The 19,982-nt window shown below is 36.5% G+C and overlaps 2 protein-coding genes across 2 annotated transcripts in view; both read left to right on the forward strand.

Moving 5' to 3' along the window:
* Gprk1 (G protein-coupled receptor kinase 1) overlaps nt 1-19,982 on the forward strand; it is a 609,628-nt gene that overhangs the window by 473,631 nt on the left and 116,015 nt on the right. The window lies entirely within an intron of this gene.
* LOC145694287 (uncharacterized) overlaps nt 1-19,982 on the forward strand; it is a 129,769-nt gene that overhangs the window by 109,619 nt on the left and 168 nt on the right. The window contains exon 2 of the mRNA XM_081770376.1: nt 16,094-19,921. Coding sequence (XP_081626502.1) covers nt 16,094-19,625 — 3,532 coding nt within the window. The 3' untranslated portion in view covers nt 19,626-19,921. The remainder of the gene's footprint in view (nt 1-16,093; nt 19,922-19,982) is intronic.

Genomic DNA, 19,982 nt, shown 5'->3' on the forward strand with positions numbered 1-19,982 from the left:
ACAACCAATTTTTACTTTTGGCAATTTCGTATGCGTAGTGCTTGAAGTATGGCCGCCATCTTTGTTTTACACCACTTAAAAGCATGAAATCATGTAATATCGTCACCATGGCCCCATTCCTAATACAAATAAGCAGAGAACAGCTCCGATGAAACTTTGCAAGTGACATGTAAGTTAGTCCCTGCACTATATACCCATGGCGCATAGAAAGGAGTCAGAATGTGGCTGGTTCCCTATATTGGTAGTCCTGTTACAATTGTAGTCTGGGTTCAAAATTATTGAGTTTTCCTATTGCTGATTGTGTTTGGAGTTCACCTTCTCTTTTAGCACTGAGGCTTTATACGACGGAAACCTACATCTTAGCACGATATCTGTACCATTCGAACCCTTACTCAGTAACCCAATTCTCCCATACAAAAAGTATGAACCATCAGGAAGTCTCTATTGGTGATCCCCAAATACTCTAGGATCTTGTCTGCAATTGAGAAAGCTGGACTCGTTTGTAATCTAGCGGGTTCCAGTCCATACATTGACCGTAAACTCAATTCCTCCAGGGCTTATGCTCGAAAGTACTATTAGTGTTCGTGTTCAAGTTAGACTGATGGGAAATACCTTAGATACTACTACTACTAATAATAATAATTTAAAATTAATAGATTTACATTGGATTTTATGTATTTATTTATTGCTTTTTCTCGCAATGTTTCTGTTTTCTCTGTTTTCATTCTTCCAGTGATTAAACAAAAACTCAGTGCAAGAACTATAGTATGCGTGCGTTAGACAAACATTCAGTGAAGTGATAATTCAGTTAACCTTGAACTATAGATTTCTGTTAATCTGGGTCCCTCCCCATCATTAAAAGCACATAACAGTTGGTATTGATGAGTTTTTCACCGATACTTTTTAATGAATGACTTTTTTAAAGAATGAAAATTGATATATTTTGTTTTCAAAACAACAAAACCTTCAATTAAACTTAGTTCTGTGAGACCAAATTAAATAAAAAATCATACAGTTGTCTAAAAGAAAATTATGAACATTTTATTTTAAAATATATGAAAATTGTTTGATATTTTGCGTGAATTTGCTTGAACAGAAATTATTTCCTGTAAATTAAGTAATTTCACTTCCTAAAAGTTACTGGCTTCTTGCGACAAAAACTTACATTGCTCTTGAAAATGAAAGAATACTTTTTTCGCTAATAGTGTTTTACATCTTACATTTAAAAAAAAAAAAAGGAGAAACGTATAATTGTCATACTTATCGAAATTTTAACTTCGAAAGTAAATACTATAAATTTTTGCAATCGTTCAGAACGATTTACATAATTACATTGGAAAAATCTTCTAATGACCAGGAATAGTCCTGCAAAGAATAGTAATTCTACTTTTTGTTGCTTTACGTACCAACAAAAAACTCGACGTGGTTGAAACTCTTATCTGATTTGGACTTTCTCACATGCAAAGGAGTTCCACCAACTTTAGTAACTTAATGATTAAAAATCAAGTTGATGGAACTTTTCCCTCGCTCTGTATTCAAACTAGTCTTGCTGAGTTGAGTGCAAAATCGTTTGTGGAAAATCGGTACAAAGTAGAGGCATTGGTTCATTTCCGTCTTTAATTCATCACCAGCTGCTCGTAACTCCAATCCTGATGGAAAACCGTGTTACCATGTTTCGAAGCTCTCATCTATGCGTTGTGTAGTTATGAGTTTCTCGGTGAACGCCAAATTGTAAGCTAACTAGAGCTTAAATAAGGATAAACTTTTGTGTTGAGATTAGGACAATATTGTACCTGTGTCCAGTCATTCTACCTCTAAATTATAGCAGGGCCGCGGTGGCTCAGTGGTAGAGCGTTCTTCTCTGGTGCTTGGGGTTCCCGGGTTCGATCCCAAACCCCGCCAAGTGAACCTTGTGGTGGACAAACACCGTGTGCGTGGGTTTCCTCCCACTTTCTTCATTCCATCATTTCATTCATTACTCATCATCACCGTCTCCTTTAGCCTCACCGGCTTAACTGTGGGACGTAAAACTCAAAGATTTAATTTCATTTTTCTAAATTATACCACTACTACTGGGAATTTGTTACGTTAAAAGTATGGAAGAAAATTTTTAGTTGACATTATGAAAGAATATGCCTTTAGGAATTTGCATTTTTAGGGATAAAATTTGAAATTTGGGTGCATATTTTTGCGCATAGTTCATTGTAGTGATATATTTTGTTTGATTTCTACTGTTATAAGTCTTATGCGCTTTAATTTTTCTTCAACGAAACTTTCATTTTTTTAAAGCCTATGTATCTTCTAATCTTTTCTTCAGTTGAGTAAGGTAAAGTCTATTGTTCCGATATTTCTCTCCGCATGCTTTGTCTGGCTGACGAAATATTTTCCCGTCCGGATTTTTTTTTATTTTTTTATTTATTATTATTATTATTATTATTATTATTATTATTATTATTATTATTATTATTATTATTATTATTATTATTATTATTATTATTATTATTATTATTATTATTATTATTATTGAGGGGAGAGGGTTCTTACTTTTTGGAAGAAACAGTGTGGTAATCTTTCTATCTATATATTTTTTTCTGTGACATCCTTGAGCTGCCGTCTTTTAATATTAATAAGCTTCCTTACGTTACAACTTTCGAATGATTATAGTCGGTCAGATGTCTTAGCGGCCTCATCACCATCATTTTTGGTTTCTGCTCGGGAGTTTGCCACTTAGAAATTCTAATTCCATCCAGTAGCCTTGTAATCGTGGTTCAGTATTGAAAATTTGATATTCCTATTGGTAATCAAACTTGAAAGAATGCGTACCAAAGATACACGCATTGGCCATTTGCTTACCCGGAAAATTGAATCATATATCTTAACAGATTATAATAGGAATGATCATGATTAACATGCGTACTTAGGGCTTTTGTCTTGCTGGGTAACGAAGTTTGCTCTCCCACCGAAATGTATTTATCATATTTATTTATTTTTGAGTTTTACCTTCCATGATTATTCTCTTTAGGCTAAAGGGGATGTTAAAAATCGAATTGTGGTAATGAAGGAAATTGTGAAAAGAACGCATAACGTCTATGATCTGAGCAGGATTCGGACCGCGACAGGTAAGTTTTGCGTTCAACAGAACCGACTTCCGCCAAGATGTGAGTCAAGAACCATGCATATGAAATTCGATTGATAGCGAAAGCTACGTGTGAACATTTGAAAAATTTGTTATTTTTTAATTTATTATACATGCTTAAAACTTTTTTTTTTTTAAGGTGACGAAATATGAACTATCTAAATTTTGCCTAGTTTCCTCTCCATGTTCGCTTCATCGCTTGTGTCGCAAACAGCATTGTGCGCTTAATATCAAGGTGTAAAGATGCTTTTTGAATCGTTGCTAGTTGACTACTGTTACCGTGACACTGTTTGATGGAATATCTAAAGAGATTAGATCAATAATTGGAATTTAATAGACGGGACTAATGCATTGCAATGGACGCAGGATTGAACAAATGGTTTCTCGATAACGATAGAGTAAGAGCTCTTTGATGTGCTACTGTTTGAAGATAGCCTTCACTTGATGGATGATATTTGATGGCCTCATTGCAACAATTACATTGAATGACCCGAAACCATGATATAAATGAGCACTTTGTCTCTTTTGTTAATGTAGACCTAGAGTATTGTTTCCAGTTTCTACAAACGTTTTAGGTAGATAATCTGTGGAGAAAAGGTAGTTCAAAAATCGATGAGAGTTCAATATTACGTCAGTGAAGAGATAAAACTAAGATTAGTTGGTTTTCTCGTCAGCTTTCCTTTCAGTTATTGTCGTAAGTTATACTACAAATAAACCAAAAGTAACTTCTTGTTATGACTTCAGTGATATAAGTGACTTCTTGTTATAAGTGAAGATATATATAAGGGCAGACCCGGGGGGGCTATAGGAGCTATAGCCCCCCCTTCACCCTCAGGTATACACTGGATAAAGCGGCAAACTATGGTTTAGCCCCTCCCTTGATTATATCCTGAATCCGCCACTATATATATATATATATATATATATATATATATATATATATATATATATATATATATATATATATATAATCAAGGGAGGGGCTAAACCATAGTTTGCCGCTTTATCCAGTGTATACCTGAGGGTGAAGGGGGGGCTATAGCTCCTATAGCCCCCCCGGGTCTGCCCTTATATATATATATATATATATATATATATATATATCTTCACTTATAACAAGAAGTCACTTATATATATTTAACACTATAATGAATCTGTCAGTTTACCATGCTCCTAATGTTAAACCCCTTTCTGGTTATCTAGAGAGATAATTGCAAAACACAAATATCAGTTTCTAGTAATGTTTACTAGATTTAATTGATAGTATTCGTGTACGTGTGATTTGTCTATGTACTGAGTGAAAGCGTAATGACAGATAAATTTCTCATTCTCAGATATCTTGTAAGTTCCATAATGACGTCTCTAAAATCGGTCACTTAGGTGCAACGTCAACTCAAGAATCTTGGTTTTATTGATTTATGTTACTTGGTTTGTCCAGAACTCCACCAAAGATGGCTTCGTTTTAATCTAAATCTATTCACTCCTAAGTCCAGACAATTCATAAGAAATTTCTAAGCACCAGCTTGTCAGCGACATTGGACTTCAACATAAAGCGTCATGTTTAAGACCATACAGAGTGTTATGATAAATCACTTAAAACGACGCACATCCAATGTTCCTTTTCCTCTGTCTGCCATGTTGAATTTTTAAAATATTTTATGCCAGGATTTTCACTGAGGTTGTTAAAATGCCCGTAGTCGTGACGTGAAACCACGTGTGATTAGATGCCCTCCTGAATTCAGCTTCGAGAATAAATTCAGAATTTTGGGAATTAAGTGAAATATGCGCAAGTTTTCTATAATGAGAGGGTGCATTATGTAAGCTTTAAAGAAATATGTCTGAGCCAGTTTTTATTTTATTTTTTCTAATAGTGAGAAGGTTCATTATGTGAGCCACCCTATCATCACCACATAGAACAAATTCAGACACTATTATATAGCACTAGCGTCAATTACCCGCTTCACTGGGTTAAAAAAAAAAAGGAATATGTTCCGTTAGTCAGTCACTTTTTACTGTGAATTTGGCAATAATATCGGCCATTTTCGATCATATCTTCCCCCTCCCTCAAGTTGCGGAGCTGAATTTGGGATTTAAACGGCATCAGAAGTGTCTCTGTTAATCTTAGTGACATCGAAAGCTATGGGTTCAACACTAGTATCAGTCATTTCGATAATTTTTATATACCTCCCCCTCCCCTAAGTTGCACCGTCAAAGTCAAGTGATAAAAATCATCCCAGGCCTGAACCTCATATATGTTGAAAGTGGGCGCGGTGGCTCAGTGGTAGAGCGTTCACCTCCGGTGCTTGGGGTCTCTGATTCGATCCCAGCTCGCGCCGTGTGGACTTTGTGGTGGACAAGCACCGTGCTCGTGAGTTTTCTCGGGATTCTCCCGTTTCCTCCCACTTTCTTCATTCCACCATTTTCATTCATCTCTCATCATCACTGTGTCCTTTAGCTTAACCGGCATAACCGTGGGACGTAAAACAAAGATTTTTCGTCTATGTTGAAAGTTTGATCGAGATCGGTCGACTGGTTCAAGAGTTATTAAGTCACAAACGCAGTCAATTTCATTTATATATAAGAAAACGTAGTTGTCCAAAGGTGAAAAATGGTTACATGTAGTCAATGGGGATTTTCTGTCAGTTAGCTCAAACAAAATACAACTAATAAAACAATCGAAAATTAGTCTTGGGAAGGAAGGAATCTGCGTGAAGGAAGTCAAAGGAGATGCTGATGCCTTAATAGTTACTACTGCTTTGGAAAAAGTCGAATGTAATCGCAAAGTGACAGTAGTAGCTTCAGATAGTGGCGAAACGAGAAAGTGGAGGAAATGATGATGCAATGTACTGTACCGTCAGATAAAATCGGGAGCTCAGTGGTCACGCGAATTAAGTGAAGGCGAGACATGTTTTGTTTAAATGAAATAGGAATCGAACCCGGGGCGAGGACCTAAGTCCCCAGTTTTTTGAGTAACAAAAATAATTGAAGCTATTATTTATATATTTTGAAAGTTTATAGTAAACCCATTATATACCTATCATAGTCTGGGTTCTGGTTGCCCCCCCCCCCAGCTTTTATCTTCTACGTACGCCTCTGTTTAAATGTTTATATACACTCAACTACTGATCGTACACTTAAAAAATATATATCATTGGATTTATATCGAGTTTTCGCAATACCTGCGACAGTAAGGCTTCCAGAGTAAAAACGAGGAAAAACAAAGGAGTTATTTTAGTTGTTTTTATAAGATTTATTTCTTTGTCCGACAGTACATGATGTAAAATGAACACCTTACAATAAAGTCAATTATTTTATCTTTCATTCGAGCCCTATTTGAACTTCATAGACCTATTCGTTTGGATTTAAGAGGGATTCCAGCGATTCCTTGCGTTCCAGCAATTCAACCGCCTGGAATTCCAGGAAGCGACGACGGAAGATTAGGGAACTTTTGATATATTGTTCAGGACATCCAATACAACAAATCTGCCAGTTTTCAGCTATAGACTATTTTTTACAAGCTTCAAACCTAAAATGACTGAACTACTTCCACAATAATACGTAGAGAGCAAGAAATCGAAATTAAATCGGTAATTTGGAGAGCTTTTATTCATTTCGGAAGATTTAACTGAAAGGGGTCTTTTCTTGAGTTTTTAAATGATACTTTGTAACTGGAGATAATTGAACTTACTAGCATATTAGACTTTCAGATGCAGGAAATGGTGTCAGCTTACATTTTAAGAAACCCAGCTATCAGAGTTTAAAATGAGAAAGTTGCAGTTTTTATAACGCCTATCCGTATTTTACAGTGAATAAATTATTTTATTTTTAAAAGCTTATGCTGTACAACATAAGCTTTGATTTTTCATGTGGCTATGACGATTCCTCATTGCCGATAGTGATGAAGTTTCCACATATCATACATAAGTATGTTTAAAACTGTTACACTCAATTTGTTTTGCAGCCTGTGGAGAGAAAACAAATATCTAGTAAAAAGCTTGGTGGTGGACAAATACCGTGCTCGTGGGTTTTCCCTGCGTTCTCCCGTTTCCTCTCACTTTCTTCATTCCACCATTTCATTCACCTTTCATGATCACCGTCTCCTTTAGCCTAACCGGCATAACCATGGGACATAAAACAGTAAGATTTCATTTCATTTTTCTCGTAAAAAGCTAAATGTATTTTGTGTAGTATATCGTGCTTTCATTTTTAATTCGTCTATTATTCGTTGATTTTGCGATTCACGAGACCACACTTTAGCATTTAAAAAAAGAAAAGAAAAGAAAAGAAAGAAAAACTGAGATGACATTTTTATATTTATTCACTTCTTCCATCATGCATATCTAAGGCATTTACTTACCATCTTTTATTATTATTATTATTTTGTGTGTGCGTGTGTTTAACTTGAACTATCTAGACAGTATTCAAATTGAACTTGAAATCTTTTGAAACGAAGAAAAGAGAGAGGAGAGCGGTAGGAGAAATCTAGCAATAGAAGTCAAAGGAAGATCGTAATTGCTACTGAATATTGCAATATTCCATTAAATTTGCAGCTTCTTGTGACAGTGGTAACAAAGATTTCTTTAATATAACGCCGAGCTCTTCTGATTGCTGTAGAATTAGTCAAGTTTCTCAAGATGTAACGCATTATATTTTCTCTTGCTACACTTAAAAAAAAAAAAAAAAAAAAAAAAAAAGCCTCCTAAAATCCTTTGACAGTTCAAAGCATCAAGATTGTAAATGATGGTTATATTGATTTCCCTCTTCTTTCTGACGCTCCCTTCATTTGAAAGCGGAAGAGTACTTCAAGCAAGGCGTGAGTAAACAAAGAAACAGTAAAAAAAATTCAAAACCAATCAGTGGAAACTCAGACATTTTTTTCTAACGTGTGTATTGTTTAGCCGAAAGAAGCTGTAAATACAAAATGCAAATATAAGTTCGTTAGTGCACAGGAAAGTTAAAATATGAATCATATTTTGCTGTGGGAGGGCAAATATATAAAAGGAATCTTCTAAATTAATCGTACAGTTTTACAAAGTACTTTTTCCCCTTTATTCGTATCCTCATCAATGGAGAAAATAAGTTAAAATTTTGTTCTACATTAAAATCGTTTACATATTTTCTTTTTTCTTTCTACGTTTCCGGTCAATTATGAACGTTGCACGTAACATAATAAAAATCCTCAAAGCATTGAACCGGTTTTAGACTTCCGAATTATGCTATGCATAAGTGTCAAAAGCATTGAACGGTTGTTTCTATTTCCTTGTTCTAATATATTAACCCGCCGTAGCATGCGCCGCGGAGTCATACTCCGCGGATAGAGAAATTTTAGTTTTCTTAGAACTGTTAAAAGAGTTTGTGCTGTAAAATATACGTGGGCAAAAACATTGCAAAGAAAATATTAAACAATTTAATATCGCTTAAAAACAAAGTGCGCATTAAAATGAGATAAATATATATTGCGGAGTGAGACTCCGCGCGCGTGCCTTGATGTTACAATTGACTACGCGGGCTATGGAGGCTTAAATCAGAAGTAGTTAATCTATTACAGTGGCAGTGAGATACTTTTCATTCCACAATGTCTTGAGAACTCGTAATAGTTAGAAAGATGTAGAATTTCTGTGATCTGACAATTCAATATAACTGTTTTAGGTACGCAACACTTAGTTTGTTTGATTTAATGTTGGACTGTAATATAAAGCGTTGTGATTTACAGAAAACAGTTTGCTATGACCTGTCGATTATTTTCCATAATAATTGACTTCTATAGTATAATTAATCACTCATTTTCACGTATAACTCTTATATGTTTTCTTGTCAAATTATCAATCATATTTGCTAAATTCAAGTAACTAACGAACTCACTCTATGGCCTAAGGAATCCGAAGGTTCAATGCCGCGTTCACAAAAGCTCTCCACTGACTTCTATCCTTAGCCAACTGAATCTAGTTTATATTTTGTATTCCTATTTCTGCAAGATCCATCTTAATATTGTCCTCTGATCTGTGTCTAGGACTTCCTAATGGTCGTTTCCCGATTTGTCTTCCAGTTAAGACTTTGAAAGCGTTCCTACTTTCTTCCATCCTGATTACATGACCTGCCCACCTAAGCCTCCTACATTTGATGATCCTAACAATGTTTGGTAAACCTATAAATTATGTAGTTCCTCGTTATGAAGTTTCCGCCATTCTCCATTCCCGTTCCTCTTGGATCCGAATATTCGTCTCAGGATCGTGTTCTCAAATACTGTCAGTCTATGTTCTTCTCTCAGAGTAAGCGACCATGTTTCGCAACCGAACAGTCCAACAAGCATGGTTATCGTTTTATATATTTTAAGCTTCAAGTTCCTCGACAGAATTCGCGACGACAAGAGATTTTGAACTGAATAATAACTCGAATTCAGTGCTTTTAGCCAACATTTAATTTCTTCGTGAATGTATTTTTCCTCTGTTAATATTGATCCTAGATATTTGAAAGTATTCACCTGATCAGAAGTATTATTTGATATTTTAATTGATCCATAATTTGCCGTATTACGATCCCGTCGAACTTCATGTATTTAATTTTCTCTGCAGTTACTTCTAAGCCCATGTCCCTGCAAGCGTTTACTAACACCTCTGCATTTCTGTTATTCTCCCATCATCCCCTGTTAAATTTACATCATCGGCATACGCCATAACGTGGTGAATACCATTCAACTCTAGTCCTTGGTTGCTATCTTTGATTTTCCTTACAGTGTATTCCAGGATAAAGTTGAATAATAATGGCGACAACGCGTCTCCTTGTTTCAGGCCATTCTCGACGTCAAAGCTCGTGGACAAAAAATTTCCTACCCGAACTTTACTTTGGGATTCATTTAAACATATTTTAATTAATCTGATTAGCTTTTTAATCTGATCAATATACCAAATTATGTAAGAATGTTGTACAATGTTTCTCTCCTAACTAAGTCGTAAGCCTTTCTGAAATAAATAATATAGATTATTGATGTACCAGGGTATTGTATTCCCACTTCTATCGAGTATTTGTCGAATGGTAAATATTTGGTCGATAGTTATTACAGTGAGTTTTGTCGCCTTTCTTGTGAATTGGAACAATGATTGATTCTTTCCACCATTGTGGCAATTCCTCTTTGTTCTAGATAAGGAGAATAAGTTTATGTATCTTGTTCCACAGTTTTTCGCCTTTAGCTAAAATTAACTCAGCCTGAATTTCGTCTACACCCAGACATTTGTGTTTCTTTAATTTCTTTATTGCGATTTCTAACTTTTATTTGGTTAGGTTCTAGAATATACGGTTCTGCGGTGTGCATTTCCCTTTCTCCGTGCACATTAGTTTTTGGTTGCGTGTTTAGCAAATCGTCAAAGAAATATTAAGATGTTATCGGTATCAGTCAGAACTGTTCCGTCCGCTTTCTTTAATATGTAAGCTCGAGGTTGATAGCCATCCCTAAATTCGTTGAACCTCTTATACATGTCCCGAATGTTTTTGTGTTTACTGTTATATTAAAGTTCCTAAATTTTAGCTTTCAAAAAATGGCGTTTCTTTGTTCTGAAAGTTCAGGAAGTTTCCCGCCTGATGTCTTAAGAAATTTTGTGTTATTTCATTCGGATTTTGTAGCCAATGTAATTGTGCTTGTTTTCTCTTCTCTGCTAGTTTCCTGGTCGAACCATGGTTTGTTCCTACGTATTTCCGCGTCTCCTAATTTTTCTTTTGCTGAAATTTTAATGCTATCTCTGATTTCAATCCATGTATCTTCAACACTAGTGAAGTCCGAATCTTCTAAAACCGAGAATCTGTTCGAAACTTCAATCTGGTATTCCTCTCTCACCTGGCTCTCTTGTAATTTCTTTAAATTTAATCTATCCGTTTTCAGACATTGAATATTTCCTTTATTCAATGATAATCTCTCTATTATCACTGCTACCAGGTAGTGATCAGTGTTATAATCAGCTCCTCTAAACAACCGAACATCAATTATGCTTAGGGATGGGCATGAGCGAGTTAGAGCGAGTTTTCATTGAAACTTGACTCGAAAAATTTCCTCCAACTCTACTCGAATTTGACTCGAGTTTCGAGTCGAGTCGAGCCAAATCGAGCCAAATGCTGTGTGTAATTTCAAGTACTTTATTCAAATATCCTACATGGACAATATGATTATCAATGATACTTGCTACTACTACAACTTTATTATTATTATTATTATTATTATTATAACAAAACCGTGTATAAACATGAATGATAGGTGGTTTGTATCTAAATACTAAAAACTAGTTGACCTCGTGAAGTCGTGAAGTCTACGAGGCAAGAACATCGTTCACGAAGTTGTGGGTTTGAGTTCCGGAGGAGCAAGTATCCAGGCTCGAACCAAATATAAATAAAGGTTAGAGGGCGCCGGCCAAACATGTTCAAACCTGCTCGACTCGGGTTTAGGGTTCTCAATGGCTATCGAGCCAAGCAGTAGTAGTGGCCCCGTTATATGCAGCCGAGTCAGCAAAAATTTTCTCGATTCTGATTGGCTGAGAGAGGTCACGTGACTTTAGGCCCCGCCCACGCGGGAAATTCAAATTTTCAGGTCACGTGGTATGACGTCATGAGTCACCCTGCGGGGAAATCCCTCACCCTGGATTTTTGAAATTTGTTCCCTTTTACGGGTAAGATGTGTGTTTATGATTGATTGACAGCTGTCACGTGATTTTGGACCCTGCGATATTTGAAATTCGTTCCCTTTTACGAGTAAGATAAATCCTTTGGTACCACGATGCTGATTGGCTGATAGAGGTCACGTGATTTTAGGCTCAGGGATTTTTTTTAAAATTCGTTCCCTTTTATGTGTAAGATGAGTGGTTTGGTACCTTGAATTTGATTGGTTGATAGCGGTCACATGATCTTAGACCCTGGGTTTTGAAATTTGGGTATCCTCTTTGATGAGTACTTTGGTACTACGATACTGATTGGCTGATAGAGGTTACATGATCTTAGACCCGCTACACGATGAACAGGTCACATGGTATGACGTCATGTTTTACCCTTGCGGGGAAATCCATTACTAAATCGTATCCTTTTACGGGTAAGATAAGTGCTTTGGTACCTTGATTCTGATTGGCTGATAGAGATCACGTGATTTTAGGTCCTAGGATTTTTGAAATTAGGGTGTCCTTTCTGATGTATACTTTGGTATCTCGATTCTGATTGGTTGATAGAGGTCACATGATTTTAGACCCGCCACACGGTGAACAGATTACATGGGAAAACCCCCTCACTCATTTGTTTCCTTTTACAGGTAAGATGAATGTTTTGGTACATCAATTTTGATTGGTTGATAGAAGTCACATGATCTTAGCCCCCCACAGCCCATGAGTGAAATATAGAGCGATATGTCGGTGATCACCCTAGACCTGGATTTTAGAATTTAGTTCCCTTTTTATGGTTATGCGTAAAGTTCCCATGAAGGGTTCAACCTCCTCCTTAAATAACCCTTTTTTGGTATCATGATATTGTACTGAAGTTTACATTAAATATTATGGTTCTCTTTGACAGATAAGATGATTACCAGCTTTTTTACCTTGATGGAGATCTTGTCCTTGAATTAGTAGCCTGTCTCTGGAAGTAACAATGGTGAAAGAGGGGTCCATCGTTGTCGCTTGTAGATTTCTTATAACGCATTGTTGTGAGTTTAAGCGATTTTTTTTTAAACGCTCAGTAAGCGCTTCATTAATGGAAACAGTGTTGCCAGATTTGTCTTACCTAAACTGCTCCGGTTCTTTTCGAAACGGTTCCGCAGAGTGCAAGAAATTTTAAACTAAAATTTTTTCGAACTAAAAAATTTTAAACAAAAATTTTCAAACAAAAAATTTTCGAACTAAAAATTTTGAAACAAAAATTTCAAAAAAATTTCGAACTAAAAAATTTAAACTAAAAACTTTTGAACTAAATTTTCAAATAAAAACATTTTCGAACAAAAAATGTAAATTTTCGAACCCCAAAAAAATTTCGAACTAAATTTTCGAACCCAAAAAAATTTTCGAACTAAAAAATTTCAAAAAATTTCGAACTAAAAAAAATTGAAACAAAATTTTGTCGAACTAAAACATTTTTAAAAACAAAAGTTTCGAAATAAAGATGTAAATCACATCTAAAAATTTTCAAATCAAACTTTTTATCGAACTAAACTTTTAAAATTTTCGAACTAGAAATTTAAACCGAGTTTAAGAAAAATCCTAATAAATGTTTTTTCCAGGAATCGAACTCAGGTCTTTCAAACCAAAGATGTGTATGCTAACCGCTTAAATGAATTCGGTTTTAATCGATCTTGGTGGGTTTCGAACCATGGTCCTTGAAAAGGATACACATATACTTTAAGAAAATAAATCTGACAGTGTAACGCTTCTCAAATCAAACTTTTTATCGAGCTAAACTTTTAAAATTTTCGAACTAGAAATTTAAAGCAAGTTTAAGAAAAATCCTAAGAAATGTTTTTTCAGGAATCGAACTCAGGTCTTTCAAACCAAAGATGTGTATGCTAACCGCTTAGCTATGAATGAATTCGGTTTTTAATCGATCTTGGTGGGTTTCGAACCATGGTTCTTGAAAAGGATACACATATACTTTAAGAAAATAAATCTGACAGTGTAACGCTTCTCAAATCAAACTTTTTATCGAGCTAAACTTTTAAAATTTTCGAACTAGAAATTTAAAGCAAGTTTAAGAAAAATCCTAAGAAATGTTTTTTCAGAAATCGAACTCAGGTCTTTCAAACCAAAGATGTGTATGCTAACCGCTTAGCTATGAATGAATTCGGTTTTTAATCGATCTTGGTGGGTTTCGAACCATGGTTCTTGAAAAGGATACACATATACTTTAAGAAAATAAATCTGACAGTGTAACGTGGATTAAAATAAAATGCTGATAGACTTTTTTTTGTGTTGACATAGAAGCACATATGATTGAAAATGCAAACGTCAGCGGATCGTATTACTTTAGTTTTACTACGAACGTGTCAGCATGATTCACGAAAAAAGCAAACATTGACATTCTCGTATGGAATATGAGGAAAATGAAATGTCGTCACAGTTACGACAAGTAGTGACATGATCCTGACAGAAAGCATTTTGGGATCAGAACTGCGATACTAGATGTTGTAACTATTGAGAAACATGAATGACGTCACGATCGATTGTTACACATCGTTTTCGTTCGTGATTCATGACAAAAGCAGCGAGCGTTTTGATTGGTTCGTTGTGATGTCATTTTATAAATTTCCTCGTTTCTGATTGGTTGATGATGACATCGTTTTCACAACGACCTAAATAAAAATCTAAATTTCATTTTTCAAATCCTACATCGCTCTCAACTATCGAGTGAGAAGGTCTCCTTTTAAAAGTGTTTTCATTTAAGCTTCATTGCACCGACTTTTTGTTCATTGAATTTGAGGTAAGTTCAGTGAGATTTTATTTTTCACACAAGATTCGAAAATCATTTTATTTCATATTTGTGGGCGGATCACTAATACACTGTTTTACTTTTAGTACGGAATATTTACGCTATGTGGAATTAGTGGAATGAGAAAGTGGGAGTATCCGAATAAACTCACGAGATCGAACCCACACATTAAAACTAAGCACGAGAAATGATATGGTTTAGCGTCCCTTCAGCTTAATGTTGAATCTGAGCGTCCGTCGGGAATTGAACCATGGTCAAAGATGTGTGCGCTTAGTTTTGAAAAGAATGCATTACAAAATTTCGAAAACAACACCTGAGAATAATATGGTTCGATTCCCATTGAAAGCATTATTTTAGTTTAGCGTCCCCTTCAGCTTAACGTGATATTCGAGCAATCACCCGGGACTGAACCAGGGCCAGAGTTGTGTACGTCAACCATTCAACCATTTGAAAGAATGTATGATAACGCATGAGAATATTAAATTTAAAAAAAAAGGCTTGACAGCGATCCGACGTGGAAAGCAAACCCACTGAGGATTGAACCAGGACCTTCCATGTTAGAAGCATGTACGCTATCCACTTAGCCACGAGTGCATGAATATTTGGTTAAAAAGTTTTACGCTATACAGATTTTGTTTCGACAATTACGTATGTGTATCGTTAATGTTTGATGGTTCTCTTCAACTTGCAAACGCATCATTTAAAGGTCGTTGTGAGTGGAAAAATGCTTACGCGTACTTTGTCACATCTCAGCACTGATGAAACATTCATTCATGCATTCTTTTTATCACTATAGAATCGTAGGTCAGTTAAATGCTGATGTAATGGTCTCGAGTTTGTTTTCCAGTATGACAGCAATAAAACACTCATTTCAGTAACATAATTATTTAAAAAAAACTTTGATTCTAGTACGCGTGCTTTAATAATGAGATTCTGAACGCCACCGCCTGGGAATCAAACTCAGGACCTTTACATGAATTACTTAGTTAAGAATTTATCATGAATGTTATGATTTCCTGTTTATCAGATGATTAAGATTTTTATTTCTTCTTTTCTTTTGTAGTAAATTCACGCTGCTCAATTCCTTTTTTCCCTTACACATTTATCGTAATTGTACCTGTTTGTTTGTTATCTCCTTTTATTAACCATGGCCGAATCGGGTTTTACTGTTCGCAATGAAATCACTCGTCATTATAGACGATTTAACATTGAGGGCAGAATGCTCGAAATTCAATTCAACGCACCGCCCGTAGGAACCGATATCATACAGTATGTACATAACAGTTTCCAAGCAATGCTAGACCATTTATTAGCCAATGTCGACGATGAGGCGATGGTTGGTTTATCAGTAATATCACCACGCAACACGAATAAACCATTTTGGGTGAGTTTTCGCCAAGCACGAAACCTGACATTGGAAACGATGTGGGCCTCGTTCGAAAGAGTTTTACAAAGTAACAATTCATTTCTCCTGCACGAACCATTCACCGTGCATTTTCATCGTGTGGATATTCCAAGAGGATACGGATATGGAGATCGTTTAGCCCAAGGAATACTTCAAAACGAAGAATTGTTACGTTGCAAACGAGGGATTGTACGCGTAAAAAATCAAGATTCAAGGTGTCTGGCGTACGCCCTTGTTATTGCTATTGGCCTGAAAAAATACAAGAATGTAGATGTGAAACGACATACACAGTATCAACATCAATCGAAATGTATTGTGGACGATGAAGTTAATGCGTTATGTGCAAATGCAGGAGTGAGTTTGGATCATGGTGCCAGTGTAAATGAAACACGACAATTCCAGTCATACCTCAAAGAATATAAAATTACTGTGTATACTAGTTTCACAGGCCATGACATCATGTACGAGGGACCCAACGACGAAAATCGCACTCCCATAAATTTGATTTGTTTGGCTGGCCACTTTGATATCATCCAATCTTTAACGGCTTGTTTTGCAACCAAGTTCTACTGTGAAGCGTGCCATAAAAAGTATGATCATCGTAACAGACATGTGAAAAATTGTCCTGTAACGTGCTCCAAATGCTTACAGAGACCTCTATGCGACAAGAACCAAACACCGATATTGTGCAACGACTGTAATCGTCAATTTTATGGCGAGGAATGTTTTAACAATCATCGTAATATTGTATATCATCATGGGGAACCTATATGCAAAATGGTGAAGCAATGTACTAGATGCTACAGAGTATATTCCTTTGTGCATACTGGACAACGCATTCATGATTGTAATGAGATCTTTTGCAATGTTTGTAAGAAGATTGTTCCGGGGTCACATCAATGTTTTGTGCTTCCTGATCGACAATGCTTGAAACCTGGTGTTCCTTCGCCCATGCATGCAAAGAAAGCCTTATTGATTTTCTACGATATAGAATCTATGCAGGACACGAATATTGGCGATAATATGTATGTACACATTCCAAATTTATTGGTTGCACAACAAGTATGTTATGCATGTGTTGAAAACGCTAATATCCAGCAGTCTTGCAGTACGTGTGGTCAGCGCCAGCATATTTTCCAAGGAGACGATCCAGTTTATGATTTTCTCCAGTACTTGCGGGAACGTCGTCCCAATATAAATAGGATTTTCTGTCTTGCTCACAACTCGAAGGGATACGATGGACATTTCATCCTAAAGGCTATGGTCGAACAATGCCAATGGAGACCTGACGTCATATTAAATGGGACCAAGATACTGAGTTTAACCTTGAATAATCTGACGTTCATTGACTCTTTGAACTTCCTACCTATGGCATTAAGCAAATTGTCAAAAGCGTTCAATTTACCTGCAACCAAAGGATACTTCCCGCATTTCTTCAACACCAAGGAGAATCAATCATATATTGGACCACTTCCAGAAACGAAGTATTATGGTGCAAATGAAATGGCCGTCGAAGACAGAAACAAGTTCATGCATTGGTACAACGATCATCGTAATGACACGTTTGATTTCCAGAAAGAAATTATCAAATATTGTATTCAAGATGTCAATGTACTGCGACAAGCATGTGTTTCGTTTATGACGTCATTTGAAGCAGAAACCAAAGTGAATCCCTTCTTGGAGACGATCACGATTGCAAGTGCTTCCAATTTAGTATTCCGCCGGAATTTCCTCAAACCCAATACCATTGGAATTCTACCGGCACATGGCTATCGATGGAGAAGTACGCAATCGATCGCTGCAATGCAATGGCTGGCCTACATTGAAAAAAGCGAAGGAAAACAAATCTTACATGCGGCCCGACAAAAAGAAGTGTTTATTGCGGGATTCCATGTTGATGGCTACTACCAAGATCCTGAGACGTTAGAGGAGCACGTCTACGAGCATGCCGGCTGTTTTTATCACGGGTGTAAAGTATGTATTACTACAGGCCGTAATCAGCCCATCTATGGCAATCCAGAAGACACCATGGAATTCCGTTATGAACGAACGCAACGCAAAAATGCAAGACTGCGTGAATTGGGGTACATTGTACATGAAATGTGGGAGTGCGAATTTAATCAGTTCTTGAAACAAAATCCAGCAATGGCGACGTATCTGAAGAATCACCCGTACATGAACCGTAGACCATTAAATCCAAGAGATAGCTTTTTTGGAGGAAGGACCAATTGCGTGAAATTGTACCACCAAGTCGACGAAAAAGCAGGAGAAGTAATAAAATATTTCGATATTGTTTCGCTTTATCCTTATATAAATAAGTGTGCTAAATACCCTGTAGGCCATCCTAGAATTTATCTACAGGGTGATGAAAATATACCACCAATAAATAAAGTCAATGGTCTGATCAAAATGACGATATTACCAAGTCGCCATCTTTATCATGGTCTCCTGCCTTACCGATGCAACAAGAAACTATTGTTTCCACTGTGTGCTGCGTGTGCCGAAGAAATGAACCCAGACCCTACAGCAACGTGTACGCACAATGACCAGGAGCGGTGCCTCACTGGAACATGGGTTTCATATGAAATACAGAAGGCAATAGAATTAGGATATCAACCGGTGGAAATCTTTGAAATTTGGGATTATGACATTGAACAATATGACCCCATCACGAAAACAGGTGGCTTGTTCACGGAATATATCAATACGTTTTTGAAATCAAAAATGGAAGCTTCTGGCTGGCCCAGTTCCTGTGTCACCGAAGAAGACAAATCAAAATTCATACAAACCGTCCTGGAGCGTGAAGGTATTGCATTGGATCCGTCCAAAATTGAAAATAATCCTGCACGAAGAAGTTTATCTAAGCTTTGTGTTAATGCTTTATGGGGAAAACTTTCGCAACGTTCAAACTTTAGCCAGACCACAATTATTGATCGGCCGGAAGAATTTTATGAAAAACTCACTTCCCCCGACATTAAACTCCATCAAATTGTACCCATCAATGATACGATGTTATATGCATTCTGGGAGTACAATGAACATGTGCCTGTTCAAAACCGAAACACCAATGTCGTGTTAGGTGCATTTACAACATGTCAGGCACGTCTGGAACTGTACAAGTACCTGGAAATGTTGCAGGAACGTGTTTTATATTTCGACACGGATTCTGTAATATTTACGGAGAAGCCCGGGGAGCCAACCATTGAACCTTCTACGTACTTGGGATGCTTATCGGATGAGATGGAGTCTTATGGCCAACGAGCGTACATCAAGACATTTGTCAGTGGAGGACCAAAAAATTACAGCTTAGAAATATACAATCCAGATACCAACGTCACCAGCTACATATGTAAAATTAGAGGATTTACATTAAACTACAATGCAGGGCAGCAATTAAATTTCAACACGCTAAAAGAAATGATTACAAATCAATGCCGTGGACAAGTCACCATCACTATCCCCCATAAAATATGCAGGACCAAAGACCATACCATCGTCACACGAAAGGAAGAAAAAATGTACAGCATCCAGTACACAAAACGTCGATTTAAAGAACTCAATTCTTATGATACGGTTCCGTACGGGTACGTTAAAAAAAACAGAAGTTGGAACAGGAAAAAGAAGATGAAGAAGAAAAAACTGTAAACACCCAATAAGGCCACCATTTCTTTTTTCCTTTTCCTTTTTTACCTCCTTAACCACAAAGCAGTAACACCAAGAAAAAAATGAAGTACCCACAAGAGTTCATAAACCACCAACACCACCATCAGTGGAAGAAATGCAGTCATCTCGTATCCAAGGAGGAACCTTGACCATAAAAGAGCAACGCCAAGAAAAATGCAGTACCCAGAAGAGTTCATAAACCACCAACACCACCATCAGTGGAAGAAATGCTGGTCCCCGAGGAGGAAGATGAGCCTAAACAGATCCATCATTTACGAGTAAGTTTTATTTCTCTCTTATCAATATTGACTCGTTTTTATTGTTTCAAAAAAAAAAAGA

This window comes from Thermobia domestica, chromosome 9 (assembly GCF_964235325.1).
Source record: "Thermobia domestica chromosome 9, izTheDome1.hap1.1, whole genome shotgun sequence".
Classification (NCBI taxonomy): domain Eukaryota; kingdom Metazoa; phylum Arthropoda; class Insecta; order Zygentoma; family Lepismatidae; genus Thermobia; species Thermobia domestica.